The 23,737-nt window shown below is 38.4% G+C and overlaps 1 protein-coding gene across 1 annotated transcript in view; it reads right to left on the bottom strand.

Moving 5' to 3' along the window:
• The window catches only part of LOC143153538 (metabotropic glycine receptor), a 203,546-nt gene that overhangs the window by 53,573 nt on the left and 126,236 nt on the right, over nucleotides 1–23,737 (bottom strand). Inside the window, exons 6-7 of the mRNA XM_076324882.1 lie at nucleotides 9,517–9,585; nucleotides 8,103–8,212 (exon numbers count right to left, since the gene is read on the bottom strand). Of these exons, the coding sequence (XP_076180997.1) occupies nucleotides 8,103–8,212; nucleotides 9,517–9,585 (179 nt within the window). The remainder of the gene's footprint in view (nucleotides 1–8,102; nucleotides 8,213–9,516; nucleotides 9,586–23,737) is intronic.

Raw genomic sequence — 23,737 nt, 5'->3', positions numbered from 1 at the left:
TGCTACGTCTCATCGTAGTAAGACACGAGTAGCAGTGATGTGGCATGTCGCAGCTTACACCACTCTTCAGAGTGTGCTGACCCACTCGATATTGATCTGACCCGAAGTAACGAGTCTGATGCAGGGGTCTTGACACGTCAACATCATCGTAATAGGTGTTCTCCTAAGGATGAGATCAAACTCGATAGAGTAACTTCTGGTCAAAAAATTGGATTTTTAACGTTTAAGTTGTTCAATGAAACGATGAAGTATGATTTAAAAAATTACAAAACTTGGTTGTATCTGTTATAAATAGTCCGGAATAACAAGTTTCAGGTATTATTTCGATCGTGCTTGTATCATTACTAATAAATTTTCGTTACCAATAACACGTGGCGTCTCTTGTTATTTTATTTTTCATTTTCTTTCCTTTTTCACACGAGACACTGTGCTCGCGAATCTCTTTTCGTCTTTGTCGTTAGTACATCTGCGAAATGTCTTTTTGCGGAGCATAACGATGCTAGAATTACGGACGATCTTCGTTTGTTGTTTATGCCCGATGAATCCATAGAATGCTACGATAATCATCATCTATAAGTTGTAATCAAAGTTATAGATGAGTTTTACTCCGTTTTGCTTCTTTTCTGTACACGGAAAAATGGATTCGAAACGGTTTCATGTATAAATAGAAGAAAATTATTTATCGTCTCTTTCGTATGTACAAACGAGAGAAACAAGAATCAAGAGATTACGATCCGAGTAGATTAAAGAATTCGTTTCGCTCGCGTCCCGAGAAATATTAAATCGATCCAAGTTTCGCGATCGTCCGCAACGTGTTCACGATCTTTTTACTTCTTTATTAATTCTGCTAACCGATGTTGCTTCTCGTCAAAGAACCGTAAAGATTTCATTTAAAAAACTTCTTTCTATCGTTCGTAATTTTCAAGATAGCACAAAGGGCCAGAACTTTCAGGGCTAGTTTCACCCCTTGTTCTTGAGATAACGCTACTAAAGAAAAATACGTGTCTCTTATTTTCGGCTGTTCTACGAAGAGTTTCGTGGTAATTGGGACGAAGTAGGGACGTCTCGTCGTTTCACCGCGACACGAGAAGAACAAAACAAACGCACATCGCAAACTAATGGCTACAGCGGATCAAAAAAGTATTTCAACGTTACATTACGAGGAGATTCCCCTAACCTACGAGTCTGATTTTAATGAAAGTTTCTGCACACATAAAGCGTACCGAGTCGCATATGACGTAATTTTTTTTTCCGACAAAAAGTATTCTGGAGAGGATAAAATTAAAAGCATTTTTTTAATACAACTCTTTCGGGAGATTCTTCACCATCTGAGCATTTTCGTAAAAAAGTTTTCTTATCGTATCTCGCACGATTAGAAAGTTACAAAGAAAATGAAAGCTCTTTCGAATCGGTCTATTACAGTGCCAGTTTCTCTTCGATTTTTCAAATATAACTTTGCAATAATGCGAAATAGAATAAAACTCTTCGTACGAAAAATGTTCGGCTCTTAGGACCCTAGCGTTCTGTTGCAAAAAGATCCCGAGTAGAGTTGCATTGAAAAAATTAAAAAAGAAAAACATTAAAACCTTCGAGACTCGATATCACCTTATTAAAGAAATTCCCCCTGGATTTTCGCGATACGGATATCCATCCCGTGACATCCACCGCTTCCGAGGCGTCGTCGTGTTTTTTCTCACTGTGTTCTCAAAAATCCATCAATTCCGATGAAACATCGTCGTGTAGTACCCGGAACGTTCGCCAAGGATCTATCCGGTCAGGTCTCGGTAACTCTGAGAGTTTCCCCGTGAAATTCGCCAAAGACACGTCGATCTCGAGCAAGATACCGGCAGATTCCCCGCTAGGTAGAAGCAGAACCTTTCGATTGACAATTTGCATCTCGTCCCTGACTCGTTGGTTGGCTGGAGTAGCGCTCCAAGTGGCTACGACAACTAGGTCATCCGGTATACACGCGTAATTGCTGAGATTCCGTGGACAAACGAACGACCGGATAGCGTGTATTGTCCGTATAATCGACGATCGACTGCTCGAGGAACGAAGTTGGCCAGTGTTTTGGACGACGACGCCTCCAGGAGAGGGTCGACTGCGGTCGACGGGATCGATATACCGCGATAAGTAGACGGCGCACTTCATTTCCATCGGATCGATCGATCAATAGGCGCCGCTTTGTGTAATGCCCGCGTAAATTCACCGGAGGATTCAATCAGTCCGATGACGATATACGGAGAGGACAATACCCTGAAGGGATTTCGGACTGTTTGCGACGCAGATAGCGACAGAGATAATAACGCGAATAACGACGCTATGGCGTGCGCCACGATTTAATCACGTGCGCGTACCGAAACGCGCAGTCTGGGTACTTTCGATCGAAAGATCTTCGTGGCGCACGACTCGAGGAAGAAACAGGGGACTGTATACGGAGAGGACAATATTCCGAGGATTGGGACTCACTGGGAGACAAATAACGTGATTTTTGTGTTAAAAGAGTCACGAAGCTGCGAACCACGTCCATGGGGCAAACTTACGCCAGTGGCGTAGGACTCGAGGAAGAAACAAAGGACCATATACAGAGAGGACAATATTCGAAGGGTATTTAGGACTCTCTGCGAGGCAAATAACATTTCTCGAAGAACATAGGTTTTTAGAGTACATTGTACTTGTACGATGTACTTGTACGTACACTTGTAGATACATTATACGTATAGTGACCACATTCGAAAACTTTTCAATCGTATTAAACTAGAAACAGCAGTCTTCGAAATCTCTAGTTTATTCTTGCTCCGCAATCTCTAGGGGGGCGAAACTGAAGGCCACCATGGGGATTCTAATGGGTAAGCTCCACACCCGGACATCGGAAACCCGCAGTAGCCGCAACCTCCTCTCAAGAGGTCGGTATGTCTTTCAAAGATTTCACCCAGGTAGAAAAAAAAAGAAGAAAAGAATGCGATGGAACTGGAACTCGGATCGACGACGAGCATTCCAATGGCCCAGCTTCGCAACGATCCTCCTCTTCTCGTGTTTCAACACCTTTTAATCTCAGACCGAGGTAACCACGCTCGATCATCCCGACCGAGACATTCTCGAGGCGCCCCGACGCTTCTTCCATCTCTTTAAAGGTCTTTCGAGACACCGCTTCGACTCTTTTGCACTCACGTAACTCCTTTTTGTCTTTACGGAGTGTACTCCTTCTTACGTGCTCTCTGACGCTCATCAACGCTCGTCGTTGATCATCGATCCTCGCAGATCTAGCGTCGACACTGGTTTTTTCTTTACCGTCTTTGGTTTCACCCAGGGGACAGGAGCCGAAGAAAAAAATGACAGGGACCGTAGTACCGGAACTCGAGACCTCAAGATGGACGATCGCTTGCTTTTTCAATGCGCCAATCCACGAACCCCTCCCATACCGCTGTCCCAAGATTCCTTTTTTCCTCGGAGAAACCAATTCCACACCAAGCGTGTTAAACTTCACGAAGATGCACGGATAACACACGAGTCTCGGTTAGTTGCTAGTTGGATTTGGGTTATTTTCTACAGGATAGATACAAAGGTAAATCCGACCTGTACACGAACCAACTTTGCGAAGATGAAATAAGAATTGCAAGATGATTGGATAGTAAGCGGTGTTGATGGCTCCACTCTCGTCTCGTTACAGTTTAAACGGTACCACGGGGGGTTAACGAAAGAAGATGACAGAGCTGAATATTCTCTCAGGTCCATTCTAAGCTCAAGGGTTGACAAAGTCGTTGTAGTCTACCAGTAGCAGTCATCATAGTCCATTCCAAGCCCAAGGGTTGACAGGGTGCTTAACCCTCAATCTCCAGAGCTAACCGTGAAGTTGGATCATCGCGGTGACAGTGGTTGCCCCGTATCACTGAGTAGAGCTTTGGTTTGCCGAGTGAGCTGCAGTTAATCAATTCTGGTACTGTTCGAGCAGAGACAGTGGCTGTACGGAAAGGATTCGTACCGACCAATGTAGATACACGGGGATTGGAATATGGTATCGTGTTGGAAGTTTACACTACAAATGCAGTCGCACTGATTGGATGCCTCTCGATCCCGATACATAAGAGGATGTTTATCTCGATACGGGTCGACGTCAGTCGTAAGATTATTTATTTCATTTTGTCGCAAACGATCGTTCACTTTTTCGATGCATATTGTTATCCTTCCTTCGAACACCCATCATTGTTTTCTCTCGGATGGTGTCTCGTGGCAGATCGTTAGCTTCGAGTCAAGGGGTATGGCTGGAGTGCCAGGTCGAATATTAAGATCGTCTTGGTAATTGATTTTTAAGCTCGGAAATTTTTGTTCCATTCTAATTTATTAACCAGCTAAATATTCGTTCGTCGGAGGATGAAAGAACAAAAGAGAGGTTGGACGATATTGTATCTAGAAAAAGGAATCTTTTTATAATCTTGAACAATCGCTCCGAGCGATTCGGAGCATGTTGTTTCATTTGGGATTCTATTTTTTGTTTATCGTAGCGTTCTATCGTAATCTATATTTTATGTCTCCTTTGGTTACTCACATTTTATTGTACACTTACCGTACAATAGGTCACCTCCACGAAGTCAAACCACTGTCTTAAACATTCCTTTCTACCTTTCAAAATAAACGTATTATTCGGTTGACCTGTCTTGAATGCCTCAACCCGTACATTGAATATAAGTTAAGTCTGGGTGAACAATGGGGAGAAGATTCTCCTTTCCTTGGAAAGATTTTCTCTTACGTCGAGGAATAAGAGTGAATCTTTGATGACGTACCGTAGAATGCACTTTTATGGTAAGTTAATGCTCGGTAAACGTCGTTTCTCATCGAGGTGATACTTTTTTCAATTGTGCCGAAAAAAATGTTTCTTATGGCAGACGGTGCACATCGGTGAACAGAGAAGCGACCTCCGAAGAACCCTGTACCCTTTAATTGGTATAATTAGTGGATCAAGAGTTCTCGAGTGAATGTCGTGGGAATAAAATAGGAGTAACTCGATGCGTAAAATTGACGGAGATTAATGGACCTTTGACTTCGACCAAAGGAAAATAATATTCGTGCCAGCGTTTAACGAACTTTCCGACCTTTTGACACTGGCAAGGAACGATTATGTGACCTCCGTATTAATCTTGTCCGCGGTAGATTTCAATTATTCCGAGCTACCAGCGTGACAGAGTCTTCTAAATTGAAAGCTCACGAGACTCGTTTTTCCGCTGCACGGAACGACACATGAATTTTTTACGATCTACGTTAAACGAGCGTTAAACGCATCTCGTGTACGTTATCAGCTCTCTGTTATCAGTCTTCGTGTATACACGACGCGTTGTTCGCGCGAGAAACCATCACGTGTGCAAGACTTTGATGATTTTCCATTACGTGTCCACGTGGACAAAGATTACACGATCCGTACGAGAGGAAAATGTAAATCACGTAGCGAGAAAATGGCCAGCAATCGTACGTTCCATTGATCTTCGCTTTCAAGGCGAAAAATCGAGAACCGTCAAGTGCCTTGAATTCGGGGTCGGTAGAGATTTTTATTTCGAATCCAGAGTCACAACCAATGGTGGAGACAACTACGCGCCTCGAATTCGAGAGAAATGTTTCGTCTTGAAAGCGGGGATACGTTTATTTCTCTTTCGAAAAGTGCATTATCTTCGAACGTTCCTCTCTATGCGAAACATATTTTTCCGTTTCGTAATTTGCATTACTCGGAGTCGATTTTCAAAGATGAGCGCAAACCGTTGGTCGAAAAATGTTTAACGAAGATAACAAGTGACGCGTGTGACGATTGCGAGTCAACGTTTTTAATTAAAACGTCATCCAACACCGAAAGCATTTCCGTTTACCGTTTTATTGTAAAACGAAACGGTTTTAATTATCTACGGTATGATTAAATTCAATGTAACAGGAAACGCCATAAAAGCGACGCAACGCTCGCTCGGACAACTTTAACTGTATAAATCAAAAGCATCGGTTTACTCGGCTTATGGATTCAAGGGGCGATTCTGGATGGAACTTTTTTCCACGACGGTATCGCAATAGGGGGTGAAACCAGACCGAACGAAGAGGGGACGCTGCAAGGGGTTCGAGCAATCTTTGTCCCGGAATCTTCGTAGCGCCGGAAATCCTGCAACTGCTAGAAAATAGCGATCTCGTGAGAAAGATCGGAAAAAGAAGAGAAACGGAAGTTACACACTGGTTGACCAGTAGCTCGCAGAAAAGTTCGAGACCAGCTTCCTCCCTCTCCTCCTTCCTTTTTTTTTTTTTTTTTACGTTTCACCCCGTTGTATCCGAATTGATAGCCAACGTTGAATGTACTCGTATATCGGGCGGGAAAAGTCTAGAGAGAAAAGAGTAACACTGGACCGAGAGAAGTAATGCGATTGTCGTACGGGAAGAACCGTGTAAAGTCTACCCAAACTCTGAAAAATTGTATTTATTTCTTAAGAAGTTAGTATCTCGATAGCAACTATTTTTTTTTATCTTCTTAACGGTTTCAATCCTGAAAATGTTACAGAGCTACACGAAATAAACGTGGAGGTTTCTTTTAACTGGTAATTCAGTTTTGAAAACTGAATTTTATTTTTATATATCTTCTTAAAGTAACTTTGAAATATATCAGTCGAAAAGGATTTTCTCGAATTTTTGAAATTAAGGGACGCCACCCTGACGAGTCAAAAAACATCGAATTTTCTTCTTTTGCTTCTCATTTTCTTAAAGTTTAAAGTATGCGGAACGTTGTGTCGAAAAGATATTTCGAAATTGAAACATTCAGCGAACTTGCAGCGATAAGTAACTTTGTTTTCATTTTATAGAGATATTCTTCGTAGAATGTTCTACAATGGTGTCGCTGTTTGGGGAGATTTCTGTATCGATGATTGTGTTATCGCCAACCTTCCAGCTGACTGGAACGAACAGTGAAGAATACATGGGTTTATGTAGAAATCATTTGCAGTCGTTTATTGAAGACAATCAAGAAGTAAAATTGATTTTCCAGCAAGATAATGCCGTCGTTCGTACCAGCCGTGCAACTATAGATTACAGTATGGCTTCGGGATCATGAAATCGATGTGTTGGTATGGCCGGCATGTTCTCCTGGCCAAAATCCGATGGAAAACGTGTGGAGCATTATCGTTCGAGAGGTTTATGTTGGAAATAAGCAATATCGGAGCATACCGGAGCTGCAAACGACGATTACAACAGCATGGAACGAAGTAAAAAGAAAACTACAATGAAATTTGTTCGAAAGTATGTGGAAGCGAATTTTTTAACGAAGAGTTCTCATCGAGAACGGAGAACCGAGAAATTATTGAGTAATTCGTAATATCACCGCTTTGTTGTGTTCAATTTTTATTTAATAAAATGTTTTCCGATACGATAGCTGTGAAAAATAATATTTTTGGCAAATTCAATTTTTCCCGCTGTTCGTCTGAAGAAAAAAAGAAAGAAAAACGCTGCAATTTTTAATTTAACCGTTCGAATCAAAGCGAATTGCGTTTCGTCTTTTCATGACGAATTCAAGCAGCTATTAGCGTGCAATTTTCGTCGGGAATATTTCATGAAATACTCGGATATTGAACACGTAGATGCGATAATAATTTTACTCGGATATTTAGAAAGTACTTTCCAGCGTAGCGTGAAAAATTGTTTAACTTCTCGTTAAACTTTCCCCCGTGGACGTGAAATTGGAGCCAAGTTATTCGAGTTACCGACATTCGGTCAGAATTCATTAAGCAAGTGTGTCACGAGACGGAGAAATAATTACCAATCCTGTTCGCATTACTATACCCCGATAATTCATTCCTTTAACTTCTGTTTAATAGCTGACGCTTATTTTGTCGTTCAGAGTCTACCGGAGAGTATCGACTAATGAAAGAACTATTTATGTTCTGACGTATAATGTGTGTATAAGAATAGAATTTTCGGGTCATGGAAAACCTGTGGAAGTTTATAAAAAATCCGTTGATAACATTTCATCCATCAACTAGAGAAAATCGGTATTTATACGAACTTTCGATAAGAAACTGGTCCCGAGGGTTTCATTTCAGAAGTTCGACGCGAAATTAAATATTGTTTCGGTCGTTATTCTTACTCACCTCCAAGTTTTGAGCATAAGCGCGCCATAGGTTAGGGAAAATCCAATTTCTCGCAGCCAAACTCGTACCGTGCATGTTATGACATTTGGACGGGGGTACATTACTATCGTCTGAAACAAAGAACATTGATTTCCTTCAGCCTTTTACAATTCACCACCGGCTGCTGGAATATATTTACCGTGAACTCGATTTTCTTTGAACGAATCTTTCTTTATGTGAAAACGAATTTTCTTCGACACGGAATGCATAACTGCGTTCAAGACAAACGAAATGTCGCGAACGTAAAACGAATACCAAGAATAAAGAGTTCGAATCGGAAGAAACTTGTGAGAGCGAAAGAGCGGGGTTTGAAACGTTTCGAAATTACGGAAAATATTTTGAAACGGTGACAGGTATTGGAAGGCAGCAGAAACGTTTCCAAACGGATTTCCTTTATCCGCGAATGAATTTTCTTCGACGTTGAATGTGTAACTGTCTCGAGATAAACGAAACGTCGCGAACGTAAAACGAGTACCAAGAAATAATTTAGAGAACAATGGAGAACACTGTTGGTTAGAAATGTTGTACGTTTGTTTTAAAATTGTTGCGTATTTTTTGAAACGAGTACCAAGAATAAGAAGTTAAAATTAGAGGAAACTCGTTGGACCTAGGCAACGATATCGAAATTATTCGAAGAACGATGGAAAACAATATTGATCGGAAACGTTGTGTATTTGTTTCTCAATATCTCGTACGAGTAATCGAGATTCGAAGTATTTTTAAAATACAGAAGGTATTTTGAAACGGTGACATCGAAAGTTGCTGGACACGTTTACACAAGACGGGAAATTTTTCAAATTCGAGGAAAACCTTTCCAAAGCATAGATACACTTTCGAACGTTTCTTCTTGTGCACCATCGAACGCACAATTACGAAACACAATTCGTGCAATTCGTCGATACATTCCCATTATTGAACACCCAATTGTTTCACTTCGGTGTAACGAACAATGAACACGAAAGCTTTCATCTTTCGACGATACAATTGATCGCTAACACTGCGTAGAAACATTTTCGCGGAAAAGCCTGCAATTTATTCACGATTAACGACAGAGGAGAGATTACAACGCGACGCAAATAGCCAGATAATGCAATGTATCCGATCGAACCGCGAGATTGCAAAGCGTCGAATAGGAAAAGTGATGCATTGTCCACAAATTTGCGAAAAACGAAACCGTTGCCGCTAACAATCGATCGATCGACGCGGTATTCATTTCCATTTCGATTATAGTGATCCAATTATCCAAAATCGAGCATACCGGTATCACGAGGTTACCGCGAAACGATTTTCGAGCCTGAATACTTTCCAAGTCGTGGAAAATTTGTTCCAACCGCGACAAAGTGTTCGAAGTTGTTCAAAGAACAAGGACACTTACCGTGCAGTATATGAAAAATGCACCGAGCACGATGACGCGTAGAAGAACTGGACTGGCAGCTCTAACCACCTGTAACAAACAAAAAAATGAAGTATAAGTTTGAGAATTATTCGTTACATTGTAACAACGACGATAATATAACGGTAAAAGTACTATTGGAACACAATGGTGCAGTAATAGTACTTTCAAAATCGTGACCCTTTATCGTGGATAAAATCCCTGCAACGAAGCACGCGAATTAAAAACGTTCGTACAAGTTGGAATTTTTAATTAGACGACTCTTCGACGAGTCGTTGTACATTTTTATCGCAAAGGAACAAGTTGTTGTAAATTTTTATTTTAAAGGAGAGAGTCATTGTAAATCTCCATTGTAAAGAAACGTCTCTACGAAAAATCGGTGATGCGTATTTACAATCTTCTCTTTTCACGGTGCACGCGTTGCCTAATTGAGAATCACTGATGCACTCGTACAGGCAGCTCCGGAGAATTTTTGACAATTTTTAATCGTCCGTCGAGTTTACCTCGACTCATGTCCCCTCTTCGTTCCATCCGTGACACAGTTTGCCCAAGAAACAGACACATTATCGAAACTCGGAGGTTGTTCGTTAAATAGGAAATCGGAACTTCGGGGATTGCATTCGTCGTTGAGAATCTGTAGTCGCTCCGAACTTCCTCGACGACAATAGAATCGTTTCTCGTCGTGTCGTTTCCACGATGGAACGCGTTCTTAATCTGAGAAAAATTTCTGGCCCTTGAATAGCTTAAAATCGAGGGTTCGAAACTATCGCAACTATCGTGAGAGACCAAACGCTAGAACTACCGATGTTGAACGTATTCCTGTTTGTACGAAACTGTATAGGTATCATAGAAGTTGAACGAGAAAAAGGAAAATTAATTTACCATTAATTGTGTATTTCAATAATTGTCCACGAATATCGTAGGCAAAGGCACCGTTAACGATTGAGCAATTTTAAAAATATATTTAAAATAAATTCAATAATTGTCCACGAATATCGTAGGTAGACACAGTTAATGATTGAGTAATTTTAAAAGGATGAAACAAATTTGATCATTTTTTGATTTCCACAACATTATCATCGCGATTTCTTTCGACATTGTAAAACGCTAAGTTCGAATATTCCAAATCGAAGAACAGTTCGAATGCTTTTATTAACGTTTATCGTACCAAGGCGGGGTCCCTCGGGGATCTCGATATATGTTTCTTTGATGTCGTTCTATAACTGTGGAAAATATGAAGTTTGCAATTTTTATGCGTTTCATTACTAATCTCGATCGACGAAAGTAAAAAGAAAAAGAGGGGGAGGTTATTGCGAAATGTATCATCGATGCTATTCGAGAGCTCTGTTTTATTTACAACGGAAAGAAATATGAAATTTTCCTGGCATTCGGAAACAACGAGCACGTGTTGTAAATACGCGAGCTACGGGCGCGGTGCAAAAAATCTCGATCTCGAAAATAAATTTCCTTCGCGGGGGAATTCGCGCTCCTCGAAATTCAACCGAGAAAAAATTGCAGGGACGCTCTTCTTCGAGGACATTTTTTTGCACCGGAGCCAAAAACATTTACGACCAGCCGCGTGGGACACGCGTGCAACATAAAAACGACCTAGCCGGGTTGCAGCGTGCTAAAACGCGTAAAACCTGCGACCACTTTTACCGAATATCCTGCATTCTATATCGGTGGTGTGCATTTTCATCGCGTGTAATCATGAATCCCTGAATTTCGTGCGGGACGCGTCGTTGCTGTCGTATTTTCAAATTTAAGGGGAAGGGCATCGAGTAAAACGTTCAAATGAACGCGATCCTCGACGATTCTTCTATAGCGCGAAACCTCGATGAATCTTCTCGTCGCTCTCGCGCGCGCATATATTCTTCAACGTTTCAAGATGCAAAGACAATTTTTCTTCGTTAGAATTTTATCATAATAAATGATAATCGTTACCGTTTTACCGAAAACCGGATCAATTTTAACAAGAAAGATAGTTATTACGTTTGGGAATGTTGGAGAATATATAGGGTGTATATTCGTACGAAAGTTGAGAAATAAAGTATAAAGTGAAAGGTCACCTTCAATTTTTTGATATCTTTACAATATTATAAATTTATCAATTATAATATTATCAATTTGACTGAGTGAAAATACTATAAGGTTATTACGATTAAAAAATTGAAAGTAATCTTCGTAGATCGACAAAAAAAACAAAGTGAAATCCAATAACAGTAATTTATCATACTACTTCGTATCGTATCACTTTTGTTCGGTTTTCGAGTAATTTAACCGGTAGATCTTAGGGAACCACCTGATATATGAAAAGTGACGAAAAATTTCGTCAAGGTTTCGCGTCATGAAAAAGACAATGGAGAATCATTTCTGTTTGAACATTTTACTCGAAGCTCTCCCCTTAAATCGAGAACGTTATCCATTTTACATCCACCAATTTGTATCAATTAAAGGTAAATTGGCCGTCTCTCGGCAGCCCGATGTTTCGACGTTCATTATCGCGTTAACGTGTCTTGTTTGTCACTGTTTTTGCCTCAATATCCTCGATGAAGCGATTAATATTCGCGCCGAAGTTTGAACATTATAAAACAGTAACGTGTTACGTACGATGCAGTAAAAACATGCGACAGGAGAGAAAGCTGGCAAGTTTTTAACGCGATAATTACGAAAAACGAAAAAAGAAACGAAAAGTAAGATTAAGTGAGCCGTCAAAGGGAAAATGCGAGCGTGTACGGGTAAGAGAAAATGCTTAAATAAAATGCAACCCGACGTGCACCCTTAAATGCGATGTAATGAGAAACTCGCAGTTAATTACGCGGCGTAAGAAACAAACGCTTGGAAATGAATGTTTAAAACGGTGAACGGTTACCTGATACCTTTCGAACTGTTGCTCGGTTATTCTATATAAATTTTCCAGCTCGGTGTTCATTGGAAAATGGAGTTCGTTGATTAAAACGATCGTTATTTAAATATAAATACTGTTCTCGTGTTTTCAATTTCGTCGTAATTACAGCATCGCGAAGAGTTTTCGAAAATGAAGAATCTTTTCGAGTAAACGTTGAAACGGTTTTGGAAAATATCGTGGAAATGGAAACGCTCGAAGGAGAGTGTAAAATAACAACATTCGTGTGTTAGGCGGGAGAAACGAACCGCTCGAAGATCGAAGAGAGAAGGGAAACGTTGTCGCGAGATGGAACAGTGAAAGAAACAACGATCCTATAAAACACGAGGCAAAGAAATAGTTGAAGAAAAACGTAAGGGGAGGTAATGTATTTAAACGACACGTGGAGAAATGGAAACGGGGGGGAAATATTTAAATGCGATGCACAAGAGAAAGAAAACGAGGAAGAAAATCTTTGAAGGAACAGCTCGAACGAAACGCGAAAAAGGAGAGAAACTCGCGAAATGACGAATAAGAGAAAAGAATACGTTAATTAGAAAGCGGAGAAGGAGATTTAATCATTTATACGAGATAAGAAAAAGGAACTTTTGTAGTTTAATTTTCTGTTTCCTTTGCTTCGTTGCTCGACGACCAGCTGCAAATAGACGTTTTAATCCTAGACAATGTTTATATTCGGTTTCCGTTGATGAAAACGGTTTGTTGCGCAAAATTGAATCGAAAATTTGGGAAAAAAAAAGTTTCATCCAGCGAGTTATTGTTTTCGAAATAATTGAACTCGAATACGCTCCAAGTGCTTCCGACAAAAGCTCGAACGTGGAATTTTTTATCCTACATTCGAGATTTTCTTTTTCGTTTAAAAATATTTATATCTACTTGCTGTATCGTGCTCCGATAAATACATCTACGTTGAATTCGGAACTATCGATTACGTTGCAAAATTTACTCGCGACGAAGAAATATTTATTTCGTAATTCATACTATGCAGACTTAGAAACGAATCGTGAGTTACTTCGTTAATTAAATTTGGCTACTCGTATGATTTTAACCGTGGTACGTAACCATGATTTTCGTTATTTAATTATGTACCGAGAAGCGGAATATTTGTTTTTCACGGTTGAAAGTTTTTTTTCGCGACGAAATAACAAAATTTGACAGGTTCTACAATAGTTGATTCGTATCAAGAACGAATTTCGCAGAATCTTTTCTATTTTAATGGCATCCCAGAATCCCATGAAAATACAATCGGGCGTGCCTGTGGAAACGGTTGCGTGTCACTGAGATATGCGAAATTGCATAAATATATATATATATATATATATATTTTTGCTCGAAACCGTGTGTTCCATAAATCTCTGGAATCTGAGCCGGTGAGTTACTTTGCGGATAACTCTAAATCATACTGCCCCTTTTTATTATCCCTGGACAGATCTGAGCAGGTTGTCACATTGCGGATTAACTTTCTTGCGCCACTGCAAAGTGGCGTTCGCTCGTTTGTTGTACAGGCTGGTGTTCCAACACATTTTTATCACCCAGATTCTCCGTCTCTGGAATCGCGAAACAAAATGTTTCCAGTTCCTGAGAAACGACTGCTCCGCGGTCTGTGAAATCATCGGGCAATTTTTCACGAAATTTTTCACATTGTCGCATCTTGTGTGCACTTTGCAAGCGATTATTAAGAGAACTGTTATTCTTGTAACTTATATATATTGTAACTTATATATATATAGTGGAACTTTATATATTGTAACTTGTATATATTTTTATTAGAACTATGATATTATTTATTCGTATATAGACGAATTAAACACATTGGTAAACAGAAATACAGAAAATTATACACAACCGTTGTACGAGGTTAACAATTGCGTAATTACTTTTAAAAATAACAGGGAATGGAGAATATATAGAAATCTAGAAAATCTATTAACGTAATTTTATTTAATTTATGAATGTCCACAATTTTAATTCATTATTAGACACAACGCGAGCGAATCTTGTTCTATTTTATTAATTAATGGGAAGTCTATTTGTCCTGGACGTCTGACGTTTGATTAAGAGAAAGTGGTTCCATTTCGAAACAAGGAAATTATAAAATAAACTCGATAAGAGTAGATACTCGCATTATTAAAATTGGTTGTTGCTCGAAATAAATTCTTTTATGATACAATTTATTGTAGCGAAACATTTTCGATTCCGTTTTTCGAATTACCCGCGGTACGATATTATTTGTCGAGAACTTTAAATAAAATATACGGAGAATAAATTATTGAAGGGAGGAAAATTTTAATTGGAAACTTACCAAAGATTAAACGAAAGATATACGTGGTAAATATTCTAATAATTAATTCGTAAAATATTTCGTACCAAGTTTCCGACAAATAATATTCTTCTGAAAATGGCTCGAATAATGGGATCGAAAATTTTCCATTGCGATAAACATCTCGAATTTGGTATCGATTTAACGATGTATCGTAAAAGAATTCATTTCGAATAACGATCGTTATTTCGTAATTAAAACTGTCAATTGAAACAAGGAAACGAATAATACCTGCACAATTATTTGCACATCGGCAGAGCTGTAATTAACTTTCGGTCAAGATGTTAGAGATACCCTGCACGTTAATTAACCACACTATCGGAACAATTCGCGCTAGTTTTCGAAAGACCGTTTACACGAACGTTTCGCTCGTAGATAACCAAAATTTGGAAACATCCGTCAATGTGGCGTACGAAGATAATTTCTCCATTATCAGCGGGACGTAAAGTGTTACGCTAAAGTCTCCTTACGGAACAGCGAACAAATTAATTGCTAACAAACAGGAGTCGAAGCAACCGTCGTTTACGCGTAACTGCTGATGAATATGTAATATCGTGCAACGAAAGGCAGCGTCGTCTATTTCAGTCAATTTACGTGGATATGTAATAATATAGCTCGAGGTAACAACATGCATTCATATACCGTTCGTAACGGTTCGTGAGTTGCTGCACCGAGGTTTCGCATCTCTTGGAGCAAGTCTAAGATTGAAATTGCTGATAAATAATCGTGTAGGGTACATGCCTCGATTACTGCCACTTTAAGCTTATCGCGTAACTTCGTTCAGAAGTTATTCATTTTGGAATCAAATCTTTAGAACGAAAGTTTATTTTCAAAATAATATTTTATTATTTTGAAAGTTATTTAAGACCTATATATCGTCCCAGAGTTGCTTACTTTGTCAAACGCTGCAAACAGAAGAACAACAGCAGTATACATATTCATAAATCTGTTCGTATTTTTTTTACGATAAAAATGTGTGCACAATATTTAATGCTCGGTAATATTTTTGTCTTTCGGATAATAAGACTGATAAATGCCGTGTATAAAGATTCAATTGATCAATCTTCTTTTAAATTCGAGCGTTCGAAGAATCAATCTCATTGGTATTTCGAGAAATCCTGTAGGATTATGAATTCATATTGTAACTTAGGTACACTTTTATGTCCTTCTCTTTCATCGTGCAACGGATAATCTGAATTCACGGTTTAATTAAATTTTCATTCACAATTGGTTAGCAATTGATTGAAAATAAATTATTCCCTCGTACGAATAATAGTAATATTCTGTATTATAATAATTCGATCGAAATTGTATTATTTCGGGATAGAGATTATTTGAATCACAGAATTCTATGAATAACGTTTCGTAAGAAATAAAAGACCATCCGGAGAAAATGAATTATGACGACCAAATCCTAGACATCCGGGAAACTATTCATCTTGCAACTGAAAAAAGCAAGACAGTAACAGTTGCATGGATCCCATCGCACGAGGGCATTACCAGGAATGAAATAGCGAACGAAACTGTGAAAGATGCTGTCTCAATGTTCCTAGTACGTGTGCACGTACCTGTTACATAACCTGGTAGTTATGTTCACTCGTATAATTATTGATATATCTAAACTATTTTTACATACGCACGACAGACGAGACATAGAAAAATGATTCCTCTGGGTCGTTAAATTTTTTTTCCTAACGTACATATGATTCATCGACAAATAATTTACATAATTTTCCTATCTCTGTAGCAAAGTTATAATAAAGGAAGCCTTAAGAACCCTTAGAGTCGAAACGATCCGAAGTTTAAACCTGTTCACGAGTTCCCCTCGCCTGCTCTGCTACAAAATATTCTATACTTGAATTTGCGCAGTATACACTTGTATTATACTTATTAAGTCTTCACTTTATAACTATTAGACTAGCACTCGAAAGTATATTCCAACGACCTTTAAAAATACTTTAAAAACTTCTGTTTTTCCTACGTCACCATTGTCACCAGATACGGTTTCTAAGTTTCATAATACACCTCCATTTTCCTTCTTTCTTTCGAAGATATTGTGCAGTTCCTTGCAATTTTGGCGGGAAACATACCAGAAGAATTTTACAATCGGTAAGTTTCGAGTTACTCGAATCAAGGACCACATTTACAATTTAAACGAATGAAACGAATTCCCTCGGTTTCGTTAGAACCATTAAAAATCATGCCCCATCGCCACAGGTTGTATTTATTGCGACAAAAATTTCTTCCGAGCTCGAATAAATTAACGTTATTCGCTCGAGGCCGGCGAAGAATTCATTTAAACGAGAAAAACGAAACGGTTTATTCATCGGCCAACCGCGAAGAATTAACATCGAACGCGAACAGTGGAGAAGAATAATAGAATAATCCCGTATTTCCACTTATTAATCGGTTTCAATAGAGGAGCCCTGCAGCCAGAACAAAAACGATGAATCTCCGTTTGGCTTACGGAGAACAGACCGCTCGAACGACCTCGCGTTCGAACCATCTTTCAAGCCCCTAATGCTATATCCCGCAGACCGGAGAACGCTTTAAAGGAGAAACGCGAAGCCAAGGCGTAACCTCGGAAAAATAACAGCACATCACTGCGTTCGGTAAAGGAAATACCTCCAGTTTGCATTGCCCGCCGCTGGTGTCGCCAAGTGTGCATCCTCGCGAAAGCGCATACAAATCGTAGACTATTCGACGCAAAGTGCATTATGCACTCTGTGAGAACCGACGGGGGACTGTGCTCTCGAAGCCATTTTCGCAACTGAAACGATTTTCCTTGAGTTTTCCGCGATGACAAAGCTCCGTAATCGATTCGGGGATCTTGCTTTTGCTCGAAAGTGTCTTATTTATGATCACTCCTTCTTGCGAGATTTGCGGGGGAAAGGAAGGTTCTTAGTGCAGAGAGTGTGACAATAATTATTATTCGGGAAACAATTCATTATTATTGTAATTTTCTTTTGACCAAGAGTAAGATTAGTAATCGGTTCTTTAGTGTAGAGAGTGTAATAATAATTATTATTTGGGAAACAATTTATTATTATTGTGACTTCTAACCTTTCGTCAAAAGTAAGATTCGTAATCAGATCTCGTAATCGAAGAAACAATTAATTATTATTACATCTTTGGAAGCATGTAAGTTTCTGTTGGCACATTGAAAAAAATATTTTCGATTACCAAGACGTTGCAATTTATATTCTCGATGTAAATTCCATTCGTTGGTTGAAAGTGCACAGACATTCGTTGCACGAATTGCAGACGCATACGTCACTTTTCAGATCGGATCTGAAACCCGTCGTGTCCACGTTTCGCAAATGGAGTTCGAATCCGTGTTTAAAGAGTAACCGAAAGACTCGAAACGAAGTTTTCTCGACCGTGCTTTCGTTTTCAAGAACAATGAGTTCGAAAATAGTGAAGCGCGCGCGCGCGTTGCCGACCAGGCGCCATTGTTGGCGCCAACCCAAAGTACATTCAATCTTCTCGAAAAGAAAGCGACGTTTAAAATCATCTTCAAAGGCAAACGTTTTTCAACTGTGCGCGTAATGTGTTTTTTACTCTAATTAACGGAATTGTTTTGAGAAACATTTGTGCAAATTCGATGAAAGTTCCACGCATCGAAAAAGAAAAAAATCGAAGAGTCGAGCACAGCCATAGTCGATTCTACCAACTTCGGAGCAACGAGCCCAATTCGATTCGTATTAGTGTCCCGAAGCCTCCGTTCGTATTTCCCACGGGGTTTCTCGTAAAGCGAAATCCAGATGCTGATGATACATCGTCTCAATAAACGCGAGCAATCTATGTTCCAGTAATGAAGAAGGTTCATTTTTAATCCTCTCCCCCCCTTCCTCAACGGAGGCTTTCGTTATCGATAAGTTCTCCGCACTTTCGTGGTAACAGTTTTCCACCAATCGATATTTCCAATCTTTATCTTCTTGCGTTACTTTCGATGAATGATTCCGGAAAAGGTAATGAAAAATAATTGACTGAACAACTTTCGTAGTCGGATTACCGTAAGATTCTTAGCGTGAATGTAAAAGTGTACAGGAAATGGGAGTATTAGTCGCAACGGTTGCGTAACGGTGTGAATTAACCAGGAATAAAAATAATAATGTAAACGATGGAAAGGGAACGTATTCTCTTGAAGTAATAATCGAACAATAACGAATAGTGTTTAGTATTTAGTGTACATTGTATATTTTTACTCTTGAGTTACAAACAAGAGGTTACGTAAATATCGAAAGGAAAGGTAAATGAAATTTATGGCTGTTAAATGAGATTACACGTGTTTCGTGTATGCAACTGCATTTTACCGACCGATGCACATTTCTAAACGGAGAACTTTACTTGTTTTTTTTTTCGTACGTATCGTTCTACAAATTCTGTTCTATATACAATGGGCAATTACTATATCGTGGTAATTTTTAATGGGATAAAATATTGCGAAACTTGGAATATATTTTTGTCACCTTATCGTTTATTTATATGTACGATCTCTCTTGTTATATTATCGAAGAAAATCGGAAACAAATGATCGAACAAGTTTTAATGAAACTTCAGCTCGACACGACTACATCAATATTCATTTTGATGTTCCGTCAGTTCCAGCTATTCATCAAACATTATTGTGAAAATAATTTCGAAAAGATAAAATACGAAAGGTACAGAAATTATATTTCTGCAAGATTATTTTTGAAAAAGAGTAACGAAACGATTTGAAAAATTACGAAAAATTATTTAACCGTTAGATCGACGAAGTAATTTCTACTATGATGCAATTTTAATAATATAATATTATTATTAAAATCGATGATACACGACGTAACTAAAATTGCAGGCAATAAAAAAGGAAATTAATTATGAAAGTACAATTTTCTCCTGCGAATAAACCAAAGTTCGAATATTCGATCGAATACCATAAGTAATTTATTCCGATGATCGCGATATATAATATTTTCTTCGAATTGCGTCAAGTTGGTGTATTTTGGAAACGAACTTTGAATATTCTAGAAACGAAGAATTTTCCAGAAAAATATATTTCAATATCCGATACTTGCTCGCGGAAAATGAAAAACCGTATCGCATAAAATATTCTGCAACAAGAAAACACAGAGGATTCGATTTGAGAAAAAAGATGGAACTGCTCGGTGCAGCTGCATACATGCATCCGGAATACTTCGCAATAAAACAATTTCCCCGCGCGGCACCGCGAAGAACTGGGTCGCCTCTTAAAAATAGAAATTCATTTCTTGTCGGTTGGCAGAATGATTAACGAGGATACACGCGATAATGCGTTATTGCGTGCACCGCAACAATTGTTCGCATCCGTCTAACCTTCCTGATTATGCAGCCATGGGATTCCCAGATAGAATCAATTTCTTTTCCCCCCGTTACAGAAATTAATGGGTTCCGTCCGCAAGAAAAATTCATTTATCGCGTTTCTGTCCTGACCTTAAGCTAACATTAAAGAAAGCGCAATTCATATTTCGTATTCACATTTTGCTTCGTAATTCTTACTTTTGCTTCCCGTTTAATGGCTTGCCAACCGCATGCTATTCGTAAACTGTGAGCAATAACACGAATCAAAATAAACGATCGCGGTGCAGAATCGATTCTTTTTTTCTCATTTCTCGAACGTTTCCTCTGATTAAAAAATATATTGCGAGATTCCTGAAATTTTTCACATAATAATAAATAAACATCGTTCATTTATTTTCGCGAACTGCGAGCAATAACACGAATTAAAATAGACGATCGCGGTGCAGAATAGATTCTTTTTTCTTCATTTCTCGAACGTTTTCACTGATTAAAAAATATATTACGAGATTCCGGAAATTTTTCACACAACATAAACATCGTTTATTTATTTTCGTAAACTGCGAGCGATAACACGAATTAAAATAGACAACCACGGTGCAAAATCGATATTTTTTCATTTCTCGAACGTTTTCATTAATTAATATATATTCGTTAATTATCGTCGCGTTAGAGTGGCATCCGTCATTTTTCATTTATCATTTTGAATGGAATGAAAAAGAATCTCCGAACTTTCTTGCATACGGTGCTTCCAAAGTACCAGTCCACAATCGTTCGTGAATATTTTACTCTGTGTATTCTCCTGCGTTTTCGACTTTGCCACTTTTTCGCGCAAAACTTTTGTACTTGGAGCACCAGCTTTTGCAATAAATTTCTCATAGGTGGAAAACAGAAACTCTAGTACTGCAAGAGGTTATGCTGCAATTCCGAAAAAAAGTTTCTCCATAAGTTTCTCGACATTGCAGACTCCTCTCGTCCAGGGAGAATTATAATTTCTAATCGTCTCCGTCTGATAGGAAAAATCGACCGATAGGACAAGCCCCGTAAGACGAAGCTAGAAAACTTTTATGAACCCACCGAGGCATACGACAAGTTCAATTTGAAACTCTTCCTTTCGGAAAGCTCTCGAGTCGGAGGAGCTGCAATATCTTTGCATATTGAATCACTGAAACCTTTCTGTTTATAATTCTGACTCGAAATCTTTAGTTGGAATTCATTATTTAACGTTCCATAGGATCGACCAATAGTAATTTCAACAACAGCGAACAAACTTTATTTCTAATTTTATAGAAATTTATTAACCTTGTGTATTTGGTTGTCAACTAACGGTAACTTTGATAATAGTGAACAAATTTTATTTCTAATTTTACAGAAATTTATTAACCTTTCGTGTTTAGTTGATCCCGTGTAATGATTATTGAAAAATCTCACAATATTTCGAGAATGATCCGATCGTGTTTTCACTCGACGAACGTTTAAAAAATCAACGAAACTATATTGTATTACATACACTTATATTATATACGATACAATTACGTTATATTTCAATCTCGAAAACTATTTGTCGTTTGTTCGATATTTTTTAGACGAGAAGAATGAAATTCAATTTATCGTTTAATTTATCTTTATCCTGATAAAATTAACACGTCGCGCTTATTCGAGCAGTTACGTACCGATTTCGAAAAAAGGATTTCATTTTGAGGTAAAATGGTGCGTAAAATAATTTTACACTCGGTTTACGATTTTCGTATTAATAATTCGTAACATTTTACGTGTTTACGAAATCAAATATTAATTCGGTTAATAACCATTATTCTGTCAATTATGCTCGGTATTTGCGTTATTGGCGCCAAATATTTCGGAGAATTAACGGAAAGTGATTTAATTTTAATTAGCTCGACGTATTAGAATAGTTTGACGTATAAAATGATTGAAAATCGTCAGGTTGCACAGTTATCGTTGATCGTACGAACGAAAAGCGTTCGATTCGACGAACAAGATTGATACTCTCTGGCAACCTAACGTCGACGAAACCCTCGAATTAAACTTCCGTGGATTAACTTATAATCTGATTGCAGCTGCCTTCCCGAAACTTGGTATTGATTCCATCAAACTTTCGCTAATAGCCAGCTTCGCGCGACAGTTTTCGGTCAACGACCGACATTCTCGTTTCTTACGTACCTTTCACATCCAAGACGCGGATCATCGGTAAAGATGTCGAGAACGATGAATTTTTAATCGATTCCTTTTTGTTTTTTGTTTTTTTTTTTTAATTATTTTTCGCGTAAGAAATATTTGAACGATAACGCGGGAAGAAATTCGTACCATTTGATCCCCGCGAACGAATACAGAACGTTCGCGTGCAACAATTCCTTTAATTTTGCGAAATTTTGTTCAATACGGGAGCTAAAAATTCGCGTTTCACCGTTCCGAGAAAGGAACATTCGATACACCGGCTGTCGCGTTATTTATTCAAGGGCGACGTTCAGGTTTTAAGTAACACGAGAAGCTACGACTATTCATGCGTCACGTTTAAAATTTAACTCTTGGAATTTTTAAATTTCCAGGTATAAGAATTGTAGCCTGACGTGCAGCTTTGCGGTTGAAATAAAGTACATTGTGAAGAGACTCGCAGGAATCCTCAGGGAAATTTTTATAAGAAAGGCTTGGCAACCACTGCGTTACGAAGGGTCTGTTAAGTAGTTCGAGCAAGCGTATGGTCAGACACGCGCCAGTGGACTACAAATGCTACACTACTTTCGCATTGTTTCCATTTTATAAGTACTGGGATTATTAAAAGGTCGAAGCTTTGTATACTTAAAACGGGATTGCGAAGTTAACCTAATCCTGCTTTTTCCCTTCTCATTGTATATATTTTATACGCGAGAAATGTGCAACAATGGCGTGGAATAAAATAAACGAATAAGTAAAGTTAAAATTCATTTAATAACTGGGATCGAAATATTATTGGTAAGTAATAAGTGTTAGTGGGTAATCGATCATTGATCCACTGAAAACAGAATTCTTCGATATCCTCCATACTTTAAACGATAAGAAATGTTGCCGAGAAAAGTTACACTAGGTTGTTCGATGAGTTTTGTCGTTTTTTCAATGTAAAAAAAAATATTATAACGCTTCGATCTTGAACAACTGTAAATACACGAACGAGTAGACAGATCTACGTCAAACTTCGCACAAAGTCAAACAATATTGCATTAAATGTAATATTCGTAATAACACAAACTCGATATCACGTTAAATCAAAATACATTTTGCAGTTATGTGCACCCGATACTTGACCCGCGGAAAATATTATTTTATATCATTCAAGCCATTAACGAAGAAGGTTGTCCACCGAACAAGCTTGATATTTTATACATATCTATCTAATTCTTTATAATTCTATATACAGTGGTATGAAAAGTTTTGCTCCATTTCACGCTATAGAGTCTACTCGCAATATAGTGTACAAATACTTTTTCGATCAACCGTACACACACTTGAACAAATTTCTACGTATCCTGTTTTACTTTGTTCTCGGACCATAGTAATCTCTGTACTCGGATAATGAGCAACTGCTGCTCACCTGTGCAAGAAATACCTGATAACACAGTGTAGGTCTACTTTTTGCAATTTTGATTATTCTCACGAGTCAGAGAACC

The sequence above is a fragment of the Ptiloglossa arizonensis genome, chromosome 12, assembly GCF_051014685.1.
Source record: "Ptiloglossa arizonensis isolate GNS036 chromosome 12, iyPtiAriz1_principal, whole genome shotgun sequence".
NCBI classification, from domain to species: Eukaryota; Metazoa; Arthropoda; class Insecta; order Hymenoptera; family Colletidae; genus Ptiloglossa; species Ptiloglossa arizonensis.
Note: the sequence above shows the minus strand (reverse complement) of the source record. Positions and strands in the feature narration are given on the sequence as shown.